The sequence below is a fragment of the Mustelus asterias genome, chromosome 17, assembly GCF_964213995.1.
Source record: "Mustelus asterias chromosome 17, sMusAst1.hap1.1, whole genome shotgun sequence".
In the NCBI taxonomy this organism is placed as follows: domain Eukaryota; kingdom Metazoa; phylum Chordata; class Chondrichthyes; order Carcharhiniformes; family Triakidae; genus Mustelus; species Mustelus asterias.
Genome location: NC_135817.1, coordinates 74888959 through 74908151, shown reverse-complemented (window position 1 = coordinate 74908151; position 19193 = coordinate 74888959). Strand labels below are relative to the sequence as shown.

At 42.4% G+C, this 19193-nt stretch overlaps 2 protein-coding genes across 3 annotated transcripts in view; one reads left to right on the top strand and one right to left on the bottom strand.

Annotated features, from left to right (window-relative positions):
* Positions 1 to 171: 171 nt before the first annotated feature.
* rabl3 (RAB, member of RAS oncogene family-like 3) lies at positions 172 to 18596 on the bottom strand. 2 transcript variants are annotated; one of them, XM_078232996.1, is made up of 8 exons: positions 18302 to 18594; positions 15850 to 15941; positions 13033 to 13162; positions 10571 to 10685; positions 9296 to 9446; positions 8050 to 8121; positions 6639 to 6677; positions 172 to 2315 (listed from the first exon to the last, which is right to left on the bottom strand). In XM_078232996.1, the coding sequence occupies exons 1-8, from the start codon at positions 18345 to 18347 to the stop codon at positions 2247 to 2249; spliced, it is 714 nt and encodes a 237-aa protein (XP_078089122.1). In that variant the 5' UTR covers positions 18348 to 18594; the 3' UTR covers positions 172 to 2246. The 2 variants fall into 2 exon arrangements, with proteins under 2 accessions (XP_078089122.1, XP_078089121.1); XM_078232995.1 differs by lacking the exons at positions 172 to 2315; positions 6639 to 6677; positions 8050 to 8121 and adding an exon at positions 8580 to 8907 and having other exon boundaries at positions 18302 to 18596.
* Positions 18597 to 18936: 340 nt separating this feature from the next.
* Positions 18937 to 19193, top strand: part of gtf2e1 (general transcription factor IIE, polypeptide 1, alpha) — a 69930-nt gene continuing 69673 nt past the window's right edge. The window contains exon 1 of the mRNA XM_078232992.1: positions 18937 to 19028. The gene's annotated coding sequence lies outside the window, so the exon portion shown is untranslated. The remainder of the gene's footprint in view (positions 19029 to 19193) is intronic.

Sequence of the window (19193 nt, the reverse complement as noted above, 5' to 3'; positions counted from 1 at the left end):
TATCTTTTGCAATTTTCAAACGATATAATTTTAAGTTAGCATTGATTTTCAACAAATTTAATTACAGAACTACAGAACGTGTTTACCAAATAGCATTTAATAAATTATTTTCTGAGAACGCTTTTAAAAAAAATCCAGTTTTAATTTCCTTTTTTGTAAATCATAAACCCAAAATCATACTTGAGCTCAATTCTTCACCCTGTGCACTCAAATCAATTTCTAGCGACATTATAAACATATTTACAGTAAACATTTATACCTGGTTTTACAAGAGAAATTTTAGCAAGTCTATGTAGTCAACAACAAAACTGTACAATACAGCTCATGTAACCACAGGAGATACAAAGGCTCCCCGTTAGACATACAAGTTGAATTATTGGTACAGGTTCCAAACATGGGTACCTAAATATCACTAAAATCAAAGCAGATGTCGGAAAACTTAAATAAAAACAGAAAACACTGAAAAATAGAGTCTGGCAGCATATGTGGAAAGAGGAGTTTTAGAAACATAGAATTCTACAGTGCAGAAGGAGGCCATTCAGCCCATCTAGTCTGCACTGACCACAATCACACCCAGGCCCTATCCCTATAACTCCATGCATTCACCCTAGCTAGCTCCCCTGACACTAAGGGATAATTTAGCATGGCCAATCCATCTATTTAGCATGGCACATCTTTGGACTGTGGAAGGAAACCGGAGCACCCGGAGGAAACCAACACAGTCATGGGGAGAATGTGCAAACTCCACACAGACAGTGACCCAAGTCAGAAATCGAACCTGGGTCCCTGGTGCTGTGAGGCAGCAGTGCTAACCACTGTGCTGCCCAGTCTAGAGTTCGTACATATGGACTCGGAATTGAACTCAGTTTCTCTCTCCGCAGATGCTGCCAGACGTGCCGAGATGTTTCCAGCATTTTCTGTTTTTATTAACCAAGTTTTACTTCTGTACTCGAGGAACCATTACAAGCTGTTATGGAGTTCTAGTAGCCTCAATAATCCAACGTCTAATATAAAACAGAGGTTGCATGGACATGACAGACCATAATGGCCTCCTTCTGTGGTGTAACCACTCTAATGATTCTTTGATCAAACCTTTCTATCCACCATTTTAGTCACAGGGACAGGTGCAGTGCTTTAAAGCAACGGAATGTGGTGTTGGGAAAGAAATATTTAAAAAGAGTGTTGTAAGGACCAGTGTTGCCCTTCAATAGTATCCTACTGATAACACAGCTTGGATGGTGATTATGGTGGTACCCGTAGCCCAAACACCTTCAGGCAAGAATGGAAGTAGTTGAGAATACACAAACTGAAGTGTAAAAAGGGCACTACATCTAGTTTTGCCTTTTTTTGTTTCTGAAAATTTCAAAAAACACAAAACAATGGCACCAGGTGCTGACCCACAGGCCATCCAAAGCACTGACAATTCGCAAACATAATTTTGAAGACACTCAACGCCCCAGGAAGAACAATAACTTCAGGTGATGCCGTGCTCTGTTCGCAAGAAACTAGTTAGCCGATTGAATGATTGTCTATTGCCCCAAGGCAAGCCTTAAAACTATATTTGCGCACATGTTTACATACAGCATGCTTCAAATAGAGTGGAATCCATTTATTAGAGACCTCTAATGAATGTTTACTCCCTTTCTCAGCCTACAAACACCTGAGGAACATGTATTTTGAGTGTCACAGGTCCCTAGGGATTTTCACCGAAGAGGTCTCTGGACAATTCTAGATAGACACAGGTAACAAGCTCAGGCAGATCCTTCAGATGCACATTCATTTTTGCAAATGAAACTTAAGGCAGTTACTCATGAAAGAAATTGGAACATTTACTGGACAAAAGTTTATGTTCAGATTTGCATAACACCATAAAAGCTTGCACAGCTCAATCTTATTAGACAAATTTGAATTCAACTTTTATACTGCATATCATTTCATATTGCTATTGGTTGCTAAAACGTTCTCACCATTGAAATATACATTATTTCATGAACAAAGTGTAATTTACAGATTGAAGAGGGCTTTTGAAACATGTATCTTTTGAGCAATGTAACCCAAAATTTTGACAATACAAAGATAGAAAATGTTTCAAATATGCTCAGGCGGCTCAAATTTTACTTTCTTTTATAAAAAGCAAAAGTAGCAATCCGTTCCCGAAAAAAATTCTCCAAAATATGTAAATGTGCGATCAGTGTGCGGTGTTGAGGGTCGAGCCCCCATACTCCACAAAACATTGACCATTCCGCTTAATCATAATGAAGAATCTTCATTGTGCCTGATGCCCCAAAGCGTTTCCGGTCAGCAAAATTGGGAATCTGTGAAAATATAACATTTAAAAAAGAAAATAACTAATTACAATTGCACGATCCGTTCCATACTACGTACTCCGAACTCAGTTCCCTGATGCAGTCATCAAAACTTAACTCACTCTGACGTGTTCATGAAGATGTCCTGGGGTTGTTAAATGGAAACATTCCATGACGCGCAGGCTTCTGCTTCGTGCAAACGCATATTTTGGGAAAAATAAGTTTTCCTCTTTGGGTTACTTTGTGGCTAATAATTCAACCCTGGTGCAGCATAGCCACTGTTCGGGCACTTTGCATATCCGTGCAAGAATGAGCCGAACTTGCCCGATCACTCGAGACATATTAACAAAGCCAAAAGCAGCGGGATGGGAATTCAAGTGCCGGGAAAGGCTGACTTGTAGCTTTGCCTCCTAGGGGAGGAGTAGGAGTGGAGTGTAGCAAGGCAGGACAGGGAAGAACAAAAGACAGGCTTGCATTTATACAGCACTTTACGTGACCCACAGGATGTCTCAATGCACTTAACAGTGAATCGCATTGTAAGGAAACACAGAAATTACCGTAAATAAAAAAAGCACTGCTCTGGGTGGCACGGTGGCACAGTGGTTAGCACTGCTGCCTCACAGCACCAGGGACCCGAGTTCGATTCTGGCCTTGGGTAACTGTCTGTGTGGAGTTTGCACATTCTCCCTGTGTCTGCATGGGTTTCCTCCGGGTGCTCCTGTTTCCTCCCACAGTCCAAAGCTGTGCAGGTTAGGTGGATTGGTCATACTAAATTGCCCCTTAGTGTCAGGGGGACTAGCAGGGAAACTGCATAGGGTTATGTGAATAGGGCCTGGGTGGGATTGTGGTCAGTGCAAACTCGATGGGCCGAATGGCCTTCTTCTGCACTGTGGGATTCTATGATTCTTTCCCTCAATTAACCTTTCAACAAACTTTATTTAGTAGTTTAAAGCAGTTTCTGTAGTAGGGACGATGTTCTGTAAGACAGAACAACATGTCAAGGGTTTTCTGGTCAACCCCTAGAATTTGCTACAGTTAACTAGCAACTGGGCAAGTGAAGGTATAACCTGATTCATAGGGAATCTACGCAGGTTTACAAGAGTGATGAATGTCACCAAACTCAAAAATAAATTAAGTTGTTCAAATCACATTATGAGTATGTCATCCATTTAAGGTTAAAGTCCAACAGGTTTATTTGGTAGCAAAAGCCACAAGCTTTCGGAGCGCCGCGCCTTCATTCGGTGAGTGGGATTTCAGTTCACAAACAGGGCATATAAAGACACAAACTCAATTTACAAAATAATGGTTGGAATGCGAGTCTTTACAAGTAATCAAGTCTTAAAGGTACAATGTGAGTGGAGAGAGGGTTAAGCACAGGTTAAAGAGATGTGTATTGTCTCCAGCCAGGACAGTTAGTGAGATTTTGCAAGCCCAGGCAAGTCGTGGGGGTTACAGATAGTGTGACATGAACCCAAGATCCCAGTTGAGGCCGTCCTCATGTGTGCGGAACTTGGCTATCAGTCTCTGCTCAATGACTGCGCTGTCGTGTGTCGTGAAGGCCACCTTGGAGAACGCTTACCTGAAGATCAGAGGCCGAATGCACGTGACCGCTGAAGTGTTCCCCAACAGGAAGAGAACACTCTTGCCTGGTGATTGTCGAGCGGTGTTCATTCATCCGTTGTTGTAGCGTCTGCATGGTCTCCCCAATGTACCATGCCTTGGGACATCCTTTCCTGCAGCATATCAGGTAGACAACGTTGGCCAAGTTGCAAGAGTATGTACCATGTACCTGGTGGATGGTGTTCTCACATGAGATGATAGCATCCGTGTCGATGATCCGGCACGTCTTGCAGAGGTTGCTGTGGCAGGGTTGTGTGGTGTCGTGGTCACTGTTCTCCTGAAAGCTGGGTAATTTGCTGCAATGGTCTGTTTGAGGTTGTGCGGTTGTTTCAAGGCAAGAAGTGGAGGTGTGGGGATAGCCTTGGCGAGATGTTCGTCTTCATCAATGACATGATGCCATCATCTCACGTGAGAACACCATCCACCAGGTACACGGTACATATACTTGCAACTCGGCCAATGTTGTCTACCTGATACCTGATTGTGTCTTTATATGCCCTGTTTGTGAACAGAACTCCCACTCACCTGATGAAGGAGCAGCACTCTGAAAGCGAGTGGCTTTTGCTACCAAATAAACCTGTTGGACTTTAACCTGGTGTTGAGAGACTTCTTACTATGTTTACCCCAGTCCAACATCTCCGGCATCTCCACATCATTCCATTTAAGGCCCAGATGTTTAATACCACCAAACATCTATTCAGATATTATATTGGTTCTGCCACTGAGATAGCAGGAGTGCTATTTCACACAATAATTAGTTGGAATTCCATGTGTTATTGGTCATTTAAAAATCTAGAGATAACTGGTCTCAGCGATTTAACTTGCAATGGAAACATTGCTAAATTGCTCATAATCTAGCTACAAGTTTCACTACAATTAAAAAGTAGATTGTGCAAAGTGAAAAAAAAATTCTAGGTAGGGATATTCTGATACCAGGGATTGGGCATATTGTTGTGCACAGCTCAGGGAACTTTACTATACCTCTGGTCTGCATTATATCAGACCTGGGAGTGCCTGATGTTGGCACCGAATACAAGTCCCTAGCACTAACAACTTGTACTTTGATGAACATCCTAATTTGAATTGTGTATTTTGGAAATTGTTGTCCCACCAAGTAGATTTACAATGGCTGGAAAGAAGTAGGAAGAGAAAGGGGAAAGAGTGATCTGGAAAGAATGCTCTATAGTTTACTTTAAAATAAAGCTAAAATAGATTGTGGTTTTATTAGCATGCAAAATATATTGCAGCAGTGCACTGCATTCTCTTTTTTGGAGACTTGTATCCAATGATGGCATGGTGGTACAGTGGTTAGAACGGCTGCCTGGTAGCACCAGGGACCCAGATTCAATTCCAGCCTTGGGTGACTGTTTGGAGTTTGCATGTTCTCCCCGTGTCTGCGTGGGTTTCCTCCGGGTGCTCCGGTTTCCGCCCACAGTCCAAAGATGTGTAGGTTAGGTGGATTGGCCATGCTAAATTGCCCCATAGAGCCAGGGGGATTAGCAGTGTAAATATGTGGGGTTAAGACGATAGGGACTAGATGGGATTGTTGTTGGTCCAGGCTTGATGGGCCGAATGGCCTCCTTCTGCATTGCATGATTCTGTGATTCTATATCCAGCCAAACTGACAATCCCCTGTAATTGCAAGATCACCCAAGTGAAATAAATTGAGTAATATCAATCCAATTTCCAGTGGACAGAACCAAACTAATTAGCAAATTTTAATCAATTAAATTACAGAATAGCTGATAAAGAAAACAGAAAAAATTCATAGAATCCCTGAAGTACAGGAGGCCATTTGGCCCATTGAGTCTGCACCAACCACAATCCCACCCAGGCCCTATCCCCATAACCCCATGCATTTACCCTAGCTAGTCCCCCTGACACTAAGGGGCAATTTAGCATAGCCAATCCACCTAACCCGCACATCTTTGGACTTTGGGAGGAAACCGGAGCACCTGGAGGAAACCCACACAGACACGGGGAGAACATGCAAACTCCACACGGACAGTGACCCAAGCTGGGAATCGAACCCGGGTCCTTGGCGTTGTGAGGCAGCAGTGCCACCAAAGGAACTGTCAGAACTTGCATTTGTATAACACATCTTTGTCAGGATGTTCAAGTGTGCTTCACATCTAAATAATTACTTTCCAAGTATTGTTATGTAGGCATCTGAACATAAGATTCCATAAACATCACATGAGAAGAGTGACTGGTTAATGTATTTTAGTTGGATATAAAGATGATGGCCATCATATCTGAAGAATTGATTTTCTTTGAAGTGTGCCACAGGATATTTAATTCACTCAAACAGTCAGATTTGGACTTGTGCTTTATCCGAAAGAACATACCTCCAACAATACAACTCTCATTGAGTGCCACAATGAAGTATAAACTGAGATTGTGTGTTCAAATCTTGGAGTATGTGTTCAGCCAACAACCCTCGGGCACACAGGCAACTGTGCTACTTGGGTGAGTCAAAGCAAGGAACCTGGCCAAGCAGGGGATGTTCTGCTGAAGCACATTGCTGAAGCTCTGCTCTGAAAAATCATGCTGAGCAAAGACTGATGTGAACCCAAGGTTGGTGCTCATTGATTTTCAAATCCATGCATTTCAATTGCTTGAATTATTCACTCATCTGAACCACTAGCTGGGGGAGAAACAAAGCAGATAGAATCCGGTTTGGGAGAAAAACAAATTTAAAAATGTACAAACCTGGTTACCATCACGTGAAAAATACCTCCTTTCAATTACCTGGAAATACAAAACGGAACAATTATCATCATATATGACAGTGATAGAGCTGAGTAAAGCAGAACAATTACTATACATGTATGACAGTGATAAGAGTGAGATATAGACAGCAGCAGGTAATGTGCTGCAACCACTTGAGAACAAAAAAGATGCAGCATTAATTGAGTTTCAGAAGATTGTTTGTCGTGTATAATTAAAGTTTATTTATTATTTATTAGTCACAATAAGGCTTACATTAACACTGCAATGAAGTTACTGTGAAATTCCCCAAGTCGCCACAGTCTGGCGCCTCTTTGGGTCAATGCACCTCACCAGCACGTCTTTCAGAATGTGGGAGGAAACTGGAGCACCCGGAGGAAACCCACACAGACATGGGGAGAAAATGCAGTCTCCACACAGACAGTGACCCAAGCCGGGAATCGAACCCGGGTCCCTGGCGCTGTGCCACCATGCCACCCCTGAAGTTATTCACTAGCTGTATAAACCCTCATCCCCACTGTACTCTCTCCCTAAAAGAAATATATTTTACATTGCAGCAAGATGATAGTATATTGAACATAGCAAGCAATGTGATGCAGGATTACGTATGGCAAAAAATCTTCCAAATTTCTGCATTTTCATTTTAACATTAAGCCATTGGAGTGGTGATAGTTTCGGAGAAGACATTTCACTTGTTGTCATGATCAATATGCAGAATTCAAATATTTATAGAAAAGCAGCCAGCATAATTAAGGACCCCACGCACCCCGGATATTCTCTCTTCCATTTTCTTCCTTCGGGAAAAAGATACAAAAGTCTGAGGTCTCGTACCAAATGACTCAAGAACAGCTTCTTCCCTGCTGCCATCAGACTTCTGAATGGACCTACCTTGCATTAAGTTGATCTTTCTCGACACGCTAACTGTGGCTGTAACTTTACATTCTGTACTCTCTCGCCTCCTTCTCTATGAATGGTATGCTGTCTGTATAGCGCGCAAGGAACAATACTTTTCACTGTATGCTAATACATGTGACAATAATAAATAAATAATAAATCAAATCAAATCCTCAGATAGTTTCTTAGGAGAAGGACAGTGTGGTGCCCAGGGATTGGAGTTTATAGCAGGGACCAAAGACAATGGTTTTGATCTTCCCAATATTGAACGCAATTATAACATAGTCCACACATCACCTAAAAACTAAAATATTAAGTTCCCATCATGTTATTTCAATAATTGAGATTCTCAAAGCTGAGACTTCAAGGGTAATGCATGGTTTTATTAAAATATCTGGCAAATGGTAACTGCTCCTTGAGAATGTCAATTCATTGAAAATTCATGTGAAAGTAAGAAATTAAAAGATTGGTTACAGCAAGAACTTTTTTAAAAACCTACTTTATCAAAGAAACGGCTCAGTTTCACAGCATTGGATGATCCTGCAGCCAAATATCGTGGATTGGTACAGTCCTAGGACAAATAGTAGAAAAAGGGATCAATGAAAGAGCATTCCAATAGGAAGTATTTAAGCAAGAGCGAAATACTGCGGATGCTGGAAATCTGAAACGTAACAGAATTATGAATCCTCAATGTGTCTGGCCGGATCTGTGGAGGAAGATAAAGCTAATGTTTCAGGTCAGTGACCTGTCATCAGGTTTCTTTGAGCTGAAACATTAACCTGTTCTCTCCCACAGAGATTTCCAGTAATGACTCAACTTTATGACTGAATTTCTTTGGAATCACTGAGAGAATTATAATTGTTTACTATTTGAGAACTACTTTCAAAAAAGATACTACTACACTTCTAATATATTAATTTAACAGACATATAAATTCATCTTTATGTGAAATGGCCGGTGGCTAAGGCTGTGCAGCTGTACACCATTTTGTGGTACACAGTTATGCTGATCATGAATGACATACACCTATGGTTTCGATGGAGGCTCTGAAGCTGGCCAGGGGGCTGAGAGTTGAGAAAGAGTAGAAATCAAACAACAGGCAAGGATTTTCTGTCTCTTCCCGCTGGCTGGATATTTCGTTTCCGTCGCGGGTTCCCTAGCAGCGCGGTCAGCGAGTAACGCAAACAGACGACGACTTTGGTGGGACGGGAAGATCCCACCAGCAGCCAATGGTGAGCTGTCTCCGCTGCTGGAAAACTCGCCACAAGGAGGTCAGAAAATCCCAGCTGGGGTCTTTAGTACCAAACGTGGACCACCCTACTGGGAAATAGGCAAATGTGGACATGGATTGTCTTGGCTGAAAAATATGGATAAAAACATATTACTTTGGAATGCTTTTTAATTCTATTTGTAACAAGTCAAATTTTAAACTTGAGACTTTTTCCATGTAATCAAAGCAGTTATAAGAAATTAAAACTAACCCTTGATCTTCACACCAAGCATCAAAAGCACGACTGAAAACCAAACCATTATAACCTCCCAGAACACAAGGTTAGAGATTTTATTGGGCCTAGTCCATCCATTACTGTATAATAATTACAGATTTTATTAAATGTAGAATCAAATGCAAACTGATAAAATAGAATAATTTTCCTAATCTATCCTCACTCCTACAAGAAGCTCTTTCTCTAGTAGAATTAAATTTTGCTGTTTGAAGTCTGAATCATGATATAAAAAGCCCGTACCAGATTAATTTCTTCAGCATTGAAATCCTCTGCCAAGAATGCAGTCCTTGTCAAAACCTCATTCCTTTTAGTTTCATGAATCTGGTCCAACTTGGTACCAATGACCAATAGTGGAATCTGGTTATCTGCAAACTGTTCACGATCGTAGTCCCTTGGAAAAAAAAAGGGTTGACTTTGGACTTCTACACAGCTCATGTAAACATGCAATTGCATCAATTCAGCTTTTATTTTTTGTAGAGTCGGAATTATGAAATAAGTCAGGGATTCCTCAGCTCTTCCGGCATCAGCGCTAGCTCAAATCTATTTTTGTTCACTTTTCGTTTACTCCAAAACATTACTGCATTTCCCATTTTAACTCACTCTTTGGTTATAAATCCCTTCTTCCACCCCCCACCATTGGCTGCAGTTTGCCCTCAGATTTTCAGTTGAATACAGACCGTGAAAGCGGGGCCTCACGATCCTTCTGACCTTTTGGGTCTACTACTACCCTGCTTAGTTTTCCCCTTCAAAAATAAATCACCCCACAAGTTCATTTCTCCCCTCTTCATTCATTAGTATTCTCCTTCCCCCAAATCAATGGTTTCCACTTCTCAATCCCCATATCTCCATTGATCAGAGTTCGATTTCCAGCTTGGTCACTTGTCTGTGCGGAGTCTGCACGTTCTCCCAGTGTCTGCGTGGGTTTCCTCCAGGTGCTCCGGTTTCCTCCCAGTCTGGAAGACGTGCTGGTTAGGGTGCATTGACCCGAACAGGGGCCGGAATGTGGCGACGGGGGGAATTTCACAGTAACTTCATTACAGTGTTAACATAAGCCTTACTTGTGACTAATAAATAAACATTTAACTTCTGTTACCATTTGCCCCACTGGCTTTCTTCACCCCTTGCAATGACAGCATTTCCCCGGCGAGGGACAGATCCATTGAACATTACCTTCCGCAATGTCCCTCTTCCCACTCCTTCCTCCGCTTAATTCTACTCCTGCCTCCCTCCTTTCCCCACCTCCACTCCATTCTGTCGCCCCCTTCCCATCCCTCAGATAGTTGCAGTTTTCTCTTGAACCTGAACAATTAAATTTAATCATGACTATTCAGGTGCAGTACTACAGGAGATTAACCTAGTAATGTAAAGGTATTTCCAGTGAATTCTTTATCGAATTTTAGTTGAATGTAATATAGTACATACTTAAACTCTTCAAGCTATCAAAATGAATATTCAAGTAGGCGTATTGCTATTGCTTGAAGAATGTAACAGAATGACAATGAAAGCACAGCTTACCCATTCGTCACTATAACTCCAGTAGGAGAGGAGTCCTTATTTAAAGCTTCTAACGACCACCGATACAGATTCTGGGATGACTTTTTGTTCGTACAATCATGCACTAATATTATACCTTCAAGGACAAACAAAAGATAAACAGAAAAGATCATATTTATGAAAAATAAAATATTTTGACTGTTCCTGCCATGCAGTTATAATGCTTTTCATTCCAAGGGATGGAACTTTTCAATAGGAAGTCCATGTAGATCTCACCAATATTGCAGCAGAAATAAAAATACAAACACTCCCCAAAGCCTGTCTACCAGCTACAAGACACAAGTCAGGAGTTGGATGGAATACTGTTCACTTGCCTGACTGAATGCGACTCCAACAGCACTCAAGCTCAACACCATCCAGGACAAAGCAGTCTGTTTGATCGGCACCCCATCGGCCACCTTAAACACTCACTCACTCCACCACTGGTGCACAGTGGCAGTCGTGTGTGCACCATACACAAGATGCACTGCAGCAACTTGCCAAGCCTCTTTTGTAAGTGCCTTCCAAACCTGTGACCTCTACCAGAAGATGCATGGGAATACCCCCACCCCTTCCAGAAAACCATCACAATTTGGAACCAAGTCGCTGTTCCAAAAGCGTGGAACTCCTTTACTAACAACGCTGTAGTTACACCTACCCCACATGGACTATAGAGGTTCAAGGTGGAGGCTCACCACCTCCTTCTCAATGAACAATTAGGGAAGGGCAATAAGTGCTGACCCTGCCAGCAAAGAATATTTTAATTTTCAGCTGTTGCCAGTTTGGCAAGTGGTTAGCATTGCTGCCTCACACAGGACCTGGGTTCGATTCCCGACTTGGATCACTGTCTCTGTTGCGTTTGCACATTCTCCCCTTGTCTGCGTGGGTTTCCTCCGGGTGCTCAGGTTTCCTCCCACAGTCCTAAAGACGTGCTGGTTAGGTGAATTGGCTATGCTAAATTCTCCCTCAGTGTACCCGAACAGGCGTCGGAGTGTGGCTACTAGGGGATTTTCACATTAACATCATTGTAGTGAGAATGTAAGCCTACTAATAAATAAACTTTATTTTCAGCTTATACATCGTTCAGCTGTGGCCAGTTGGCCTCAGCTTATACATCGTTGTGTTAATATTTTTGCTTCAATAATTTAATATATGTAAAATAGTGCATCTCCAGGAATAAAACACTCCCTCAGTGTCAGCCTACATTATGTTTTCTGATGCTGGAGTGGGGTTTGAATGCTTAACCTGCTGATTTAGAAATGAGAATGATACCAATCGCACTAAATTACCAGTGCTTTTAAAGGCAAATGTCAGAAACACCCACTCCCAGCTGTATATTTGCAGTTTGACATTTTTTAGACATCTCTAAATACACGTTGCAATTATAAACTTCATACATACTTTTGTAAGTATATAGTGCTCTTATATACTCATGCTGGGTAAATTATAACAATATGTGGTTCATTAGGGAGTGTTTACACAATCCAATCAAATCTTTTTTTGAAAAAAAATCAACAGCTAACAGGGATGGAGTGAAGATCTGCATTTAAAAAAATCAAAATACAAGTGTGAACAGACTTGTAGAAAATATTAATTAAACTACAGAGCTGTGAAATTGACTACATTAAGTTGGAAGATATATTATTTCACGAAGGCATCATACCAGGTAACACATCATTCTGTTAGAAAGTGCCTGCATGATTACTGTGGTGTGTTCTTTTAGCACTGCATAGTTTAATTACTATGCTGTCCCACAGTAAACTGCAGGTTAATTACAGTGACAGAACAGCAAAAGTAACTCCTGGCACACTGGGAATCTCAAGGTCATGATAATGTACTAAGTAAATGTAAATGACATTCCTTCATTTAAGGAAGTCCTTAAGTCAGTTAAGGTTTAGAAGAAACCAGCAGGAAATTGCATTCAGTCTTTCTCTTGGAGCTGTTTTTAAGAAAAAAGCGTCACTCAGAAATATTGCATGCTGAACAAAGCATGAGATTATCAGAAAGGCATCACATTTATCCATTAGGGATGGTCCATATGCATTTTAGGTTAAAAGAAAGAAATCCTCGCTTTGAGTTTGCACCTAAAAACAGATTAAAATCCAAGATACATAATAACGGACCATTTATGACCAATTTTAAAATAATATAAAATAGTTGTGTCACTATACGATTTGAGAAAAGGACTGAAATGTAACAAATGGTAACTTTAGGATCAGGTACAAGTTACAGGTTGGTGAAGTAGATTCCATAAAGGGAACGAGGTAGTTGCTCTTGAAGAAAGAGCATGAAACACTGGCTCGGATTTGATGGACTGCATTACCTGTTTCTCTGCTGCAACACTCAATACTTTAAGGCAAACAGTTTAGGACACAGATTGAAAATGGACTAAGCTTACTCATAATTAGACAAAAACTACTGAATCGCAAAAGTAGCTTCCATACCATTCACAGAGTTATAAAATACAGCTCTAGTGCTTTTAATACTGCTGGCATTGCCCACAGATCCACCAACATCCCACAGTTCAATGTAGTAGGTTTTCTCAGCTGGTGTGCCTTCTTTATAGTCATGAACCTGAGTTAAAGAAAGGGAAAAACAAAATGTATACAAATTCCACAAAAGTCACCAATTCCAGCAGCTACTGGAACAAATGGGACAGATTTCGAACAGATCTAGCAGCTCAAAACTGAGCATCCATGAGGTGCTGTGGGCCATCAGCGACAGTAGGATTGTACTCAACCACAATCTGTAACCTCATGGCTCGGCATATCTCCCCAGTCTACCACTACCCAGGATAAACTCTGGTTCAAAGAAGAGTGCAGGAGGGCATGCCAGGAGAGCACCAGGCATACCTAAAAATGAGATGTCAACCTGGTGAAGCTCCAACATAGGACTACTTGCATACCAAACAAGCAAACACCATGCGAGAGAGCCAAGCGATCCTACAACTAATGGAGCAGATCTAAGCTCCGCCATATCCAGTTATCAACAGTCATGGCCAATTAAATAACTAACTGGAGGAGGAGAAGGCTCCACAAATATCCCCATCCTCAGTGATGAGGGAGCCCAGCACATCATTGCAAAAGACGAGATTAAAGCATTCGCAGCAATCTTCCGCCAAAAGTGCTGAGTGGATGATCCATCTCAATCTCCTCCCAAGGATTCCAGCATCAAAGATTACACTCTCCAGTCAATTCGATTCAGTCCACATGATATTAACAGCTGAAGGTACCGGATACTACAACAGGTATGGGTCCTGACAACATTCTGGCAATAGTACAGAAGACGTGCTCTAGAACTCGCTGAGCCCCTAGCTAAGCTGCTCCAGTAGAGCTACAAGAATGGCATCCACGTGGCAAGGTGGAAAGTTGCCCAGGTAAGTTTGTCCACAAGAAGCAGGACAAAGCTAACCTGGCCAATTACCACCCTATCAGTCTACTCTTGATCATCAAAGTGATTTAAGCAAGAACCTGCTTACTGATGCTCAGTTTGGGTTCTGCCAGAGCCACTCAGCTCCTGACTTCATTGCAGTCTTGATTCAAACATGCACACAAGAGCTGAACTCTACAAGTGAGTTGAGAGCGACTGCTCTTGACATCAAGGCGCACTAACAAAATTGGAGTCAATGTAAATCAGGGAGAAACTCTCCACTAGTTGGAGTCATACCTAGCACAAAGTAAGATGATTGTGATTGTTGGCAGTCTATCACCTCGGTCTCAGGCCATTGCTCCAGGAGTTCCTCAGGGTAGTCCTAGTCCCAACCACCCTCAGCCACTTCATCAATGAGCTTCACTCCATCATAAGATCCGAAGTGGGGATGTTAATGGATGATTGCACAATGTTCAATGCTATTGACGGCCTGGAGGCACAGTGGTCAGCACTGCTGCCTCTCAGAGCCAGGGACCCGGGTTCGATTCCAGCCCTGGGTGACTGTTGAGTTTGCACATTCTCCCAGTGTCTGGGTGGGTTTCCTCCAGGTGCTCTAGTTTCCTCTCACAATCCAAAGATGTGCAGGTTAGGAGATTGGCCATGAAAAACAAAGTTAAAGTTTATTTGTCACATGGCAGGCTTATATTAACACTGCAATGAAGTTAATGTGAAAATCCTCTAGTCGCCACACTCCAGCGCCTGTTCAGGTCAATGCATCCAGCCAGCATGTCTTTCAGACTGTGGGAGGAAGCCAGAGCACCCGGAGGAAACCATGCAAACACGGGGAGAATGTGCAAACTCCACACAGACCGGGAATCGAACCCAGGTCCCTGGCGCTGTGTCACCGTGCTGCCCAGTGTTACAGTGTAGATGTGAGGCAATACATTTGGTCAGAAGAATGAGGAGACTGTGGGAGGAAAGTAGAGAACCTGGAGGAAACCCACCCAGACACTGGGAGAATGTGCAAACGCAACATTCTAAATAGCACCATTATAAGGTGGGGATGGAGTGCACAAAAGGAGGGAGCGACCTGGGATGTTTTGCACAATCTTTGTTGATGCAGGAAAGATTAACAAATCCAACAGTAAACCCAACGATAAATGGAGACATGGTATACAAAGGCCAGGAAGTGATGCTAAGCCTATATAAAACATTTGTTCAGCCTCAGCTGGAGTACTATGTCCAATTCTGGACCCAAGACTTGCTGAAGGACGTGTTGATGAGTACGGAAAATATTTACTAGACTGATTTCAGGAATAATGGTTTTGTGAGTTGGAATTATTCACTTCAGAGCAAAGAGTTCACTTACACTTCAGTAAGAGAGCATTTAATGCAGGTGTTTATGATCATGAAGGATTTAGAAAGAGTAAATAAAGACAAACTATTTCCAGTGATACTGATTTCCCAACCAATGTAAACAATATTTTTCTATTAACGACTCAAAGCTTGCAGCCTACCCAAGTAACGAGTTTTCTACTTTTTGCGCGATCCATTTGTTATTTATCTTCCATACTGTTTCTCCTATATTTGTTTTAAATATTATTGAAGTCCTACATTCATCTGCCTCCGTAAAAAGAGGGAAGATGCTTATCAAGCAATTCTGCTATTGCATCCCAGTACAAGTTTTTCCCTTCATCTCCAAATTCCCATTACATTGAAATCAGCCAGTACTAATGCACAGTTACGTCTAGTTTATTTTCCCTCTTAGAAATGTATGGTGCTATACAGAGGGAACCAATCAATTGCTAGAGAAAAAAAAAATCAACTTTCACATCTTTTAAAACAATAAGAGCTTTCACATTTATGAACAGGTTTGGCCCTCTCATACATACCCTCACATCAACTGAGCATCCAACCGTCCAAGATGGATTTCCTAACACTTGGTTGTGGCACAGCAGGTGGACAAGGGATGATTTCCCAACTCCTGGATAATAAACAGAGTCAAGATTGAAAACAGAAGAGGTGGAATAAAATAATTCACCCTTTTGCTGTCAGCATTGTCTTAATAGCAGTGTTCCACATTTCACACAATACAATAAATAAAATCATATGACTTATATACAAAAACTTTACGAGCATATGCAACATTCTAGTGATATTCAAAGATTACCTCACACCCAGCTGTACACAGATTTTGTTTGCAAGAATATCTTTATACATGAATAGGATGGGAATAGAGGGATATGGGCCCCGGAATGATAGGGGGTTTTAGTTAAGATGGGCAGCATGGTCGGTGCAGGCTTGGAGGGCCGAAGGGCCTGTTCCTGTGCTGTAATTTTATTTGTTCTTTGTTCTAATAGTAATTCAGAATACTGGTCTTTTCTTTAAAATAGGGGAAATTTAAAGATCTATATTCAGAGCACCAATGTTGTGAAGAAAAAAATAGAATTTGCATTTATATAGCACCTTTCATACCTCAGATAAAGAGCTACACGGCCAATGTGAGCCCTATTTGAAGTGAGGTCGTTGTTGTAATTGAGGAGAAACACTACTCAAGGTGACACAAACAGCAGCTTAATAATACAAACATACAAAATAGGTGAATTAGGTAACTTAGCTCCTGGAGTCTGCTCTGCCATTCAATACCATCACGACTAACCCTTTTGAGTTTCATATTCCCCATCAAATAATGGCCAAATAATGTTTATGGTGATGTTGGTCACGAGGGAGCTGCTTAACTCAGTTGGCTAAGCATGTGGTTCAGATTAACGCCAACAGCTTTGATGCCCATTCCAGCTGAGGTAGGACTAGGACATGCCTTCCTTACCCTGCCTGGAGAATGGCAAACAACCAAAAGGTAAAGTTTATTAGTCACAAGTAAGGCTTACATTAACATTGCAATGAAGTTACTGTGAAATTCCACACTACGGCGCCTGTTCAGGTCAATGCACCTAACCAGCACGTCTACCACTACTAACAAAAACTGTCAAGAAAATGGGTCAGGATGAAGCAAGAGTAGGCAGCAGAATCAAGGACCAGCCTTTGGGCAGAGCAAACTGGAACAATGGTGTTAATTGAGCAATAAATGTTGGCCAAGACACCACAAGAAGTTCCCAACGCTTCTGTGAACAATGCCATTGAATCTTTTACATTCATCTGTAGAAGCAGACGAGCTTAAATATCTTATTTAAAAGACTGAAGTTCCACAAATACCTCATTCCCTGAATTTGATATTGCACTTTAATCTCTTAATTAGGACTTGAACCCTGGATCTTCTGATTCATAGGTGAGAATGCCAGGAATAATCCGAGGCTGACATTATGTTTAGCTGTTTTGTTTGTTTTAAAAGGGAGACAATTTCAGATCACAAAACATTACATTGTCGGTTTATTTTGTTCATTTGAAAGACCTTAAAATTTATCCATGTCAATATGCTCAAAAATTGGGGCAACAGGGTGGTACAACGGTTAGCACTGCTGCCTCACAGCGCCAGGATCTCAGGTTCAATTCCTGGCTTGGGTCACTGTCCGTGAGGAGTTTGCACATACTCCATGTGTCTGCATGAGTTTCCTCTGGGTGCTCCGGTTTCCTCTCAGTCTGAAAGATATGCTGGTTAGGTGCATTGGCCATGCTAAATTTTCCTCAGTGTACCCAAACGGGCACTGGAGTGTGGCAACTAAGGGATTTTCACAGTAACTTAATTGAGGTGCTAATTTAAGCCTACTTATGACACTAATAAATAAACTTAAATTCAGGCAACAGATTATTTAGAAATTCATACAGTGCTGTCTGTGGGAGCTTGTTACACACAAACTGGATCACAACAGAGATAACCAACTTCAAAACAACACTTTGGCTGTAAAAACTTTGGGATGTCTTGAGTTGATGAAATGCACTATATAAATGCAAGTCATCCTTTGGTTCTGATTAAATCAACTCATTAAGAATTAATTCCCATTGCTCATCTCGTGTTTAACCTATTTGGATCATTCTATCAATAATTTACAACTGACAGCACAAGTGACATTTCCATCTGCTAGTCCGGCCCAGTGAATTGAATGTAGAATGTTGTCAACATAGAAAACAACATTGTCCACCAACCTGAGGGTCAGGAAGATTAGAAATCCACTTAAAAGAGGAAATTGCATTTACTAGTGAACAGATTCCATTTCTAAAACATTGCTCCGGGTATGTAATATTTGTGGGTGAAGCTTTATTTCCAATATAGTACATTAACCGAGTAATTAATGATTAACCATCTGGAATTTCATACATTTTGGTTGTGGCAATGCGGAGGCCGGCTCCATGCCGCTCTCGGGAGGTAAACTACACCTGAATCTTTACCTGAATCCCCCAACACCAGCACCTTCACCCGCTCCAAGGACGCCATGTCACTAACAGCTCCGCCTTCACCCCAGCCCCCACCCCCGGGTTAGCGTGTGAGATTATACACTATATTTCTCCAGGCACAGAGAGGCGAGGATCGATCAGTCTTTACCGAGTGGCTGACAGGCGGGCCGTCACAGCGGGCCAACTCAGGCCCAGCGCCTTCAGCGGGCTAAAGCCCCAAGAGGAGCCATCCTCTGGACTCAGACCTTCCCCACCGCACTGCGCCGTGACGTCAACCTCCACGCTCCGCACTTGCGCCGCGACGACAACCTCCACGCTCCCCACCGCGCGGTGACGTACGCCAGCCCCACCGCGCTGCGCGGTGACGTACGCCAGCCCCACCCACACTGCGCGGTGACGTTCACCTCCACGCTCCCGCGCTGCGCGGTGACCTCCGCCCGCCCCACCGCGCTGCGCGGTGACGTACACCAGCCCCACCCACACTGCGCGGTGACGTTGACCCCCACGATCCGCACTGCGCGATGACGTTTACCTCCACGATCCGCACTGCGCGATGACGTTTACCTCCGCGGTGCGTGGTGACGTACACTCGCCCCTCCGCTCTGCGCGGTGACGTCACTTGCCCAGCCGCACAGCGTGGTTACGTCGCCCTCTTCCCACCGCGCGGCGCCAGCCGGGTAAGGTGGTGGTGCTTCTTTAAGGGCTGTAGTTGTGAGCTGTGGTGGGTATTTATTTAAATATAGAAATTATTTTAATAGTTATTGTCATTTAATGTCTAATGCGGCTGTTAAAATGCCCCCCCTTGACTGGCACCAGTGGCCGGCCCTTTGTGGTAGTTGGCATTGTTTTTAGTGTGGACCTGGCGCTTTGATCAGTGACCATTTGT

Excerpts from the sequence above, each read along its gene's own strand:
- rabl3 (XM_078232995.1), bottom strand. The coding sequence starts at position 18,347 with ATGGCGTCCTTGGAGCGGGTGAAGGTGCTGGTGTTGGGGGATTCAG. Across the intron at positions 15,942-18,301 it reads GCTGGTGTTGGGGGATTCAG|GAGTTGGGAAATCATCCCTT; the intron begins GTAAAGATTCAG and ends TTTATTATCCAG. Across the intron at positions 9,447-10,570 it reads GGAGTTATAGTGACGAATGG|GGACTACGATCGTGAACAGT; the intron begins GTAAGCTGTGCT and ends TTTTTTTCCAAG.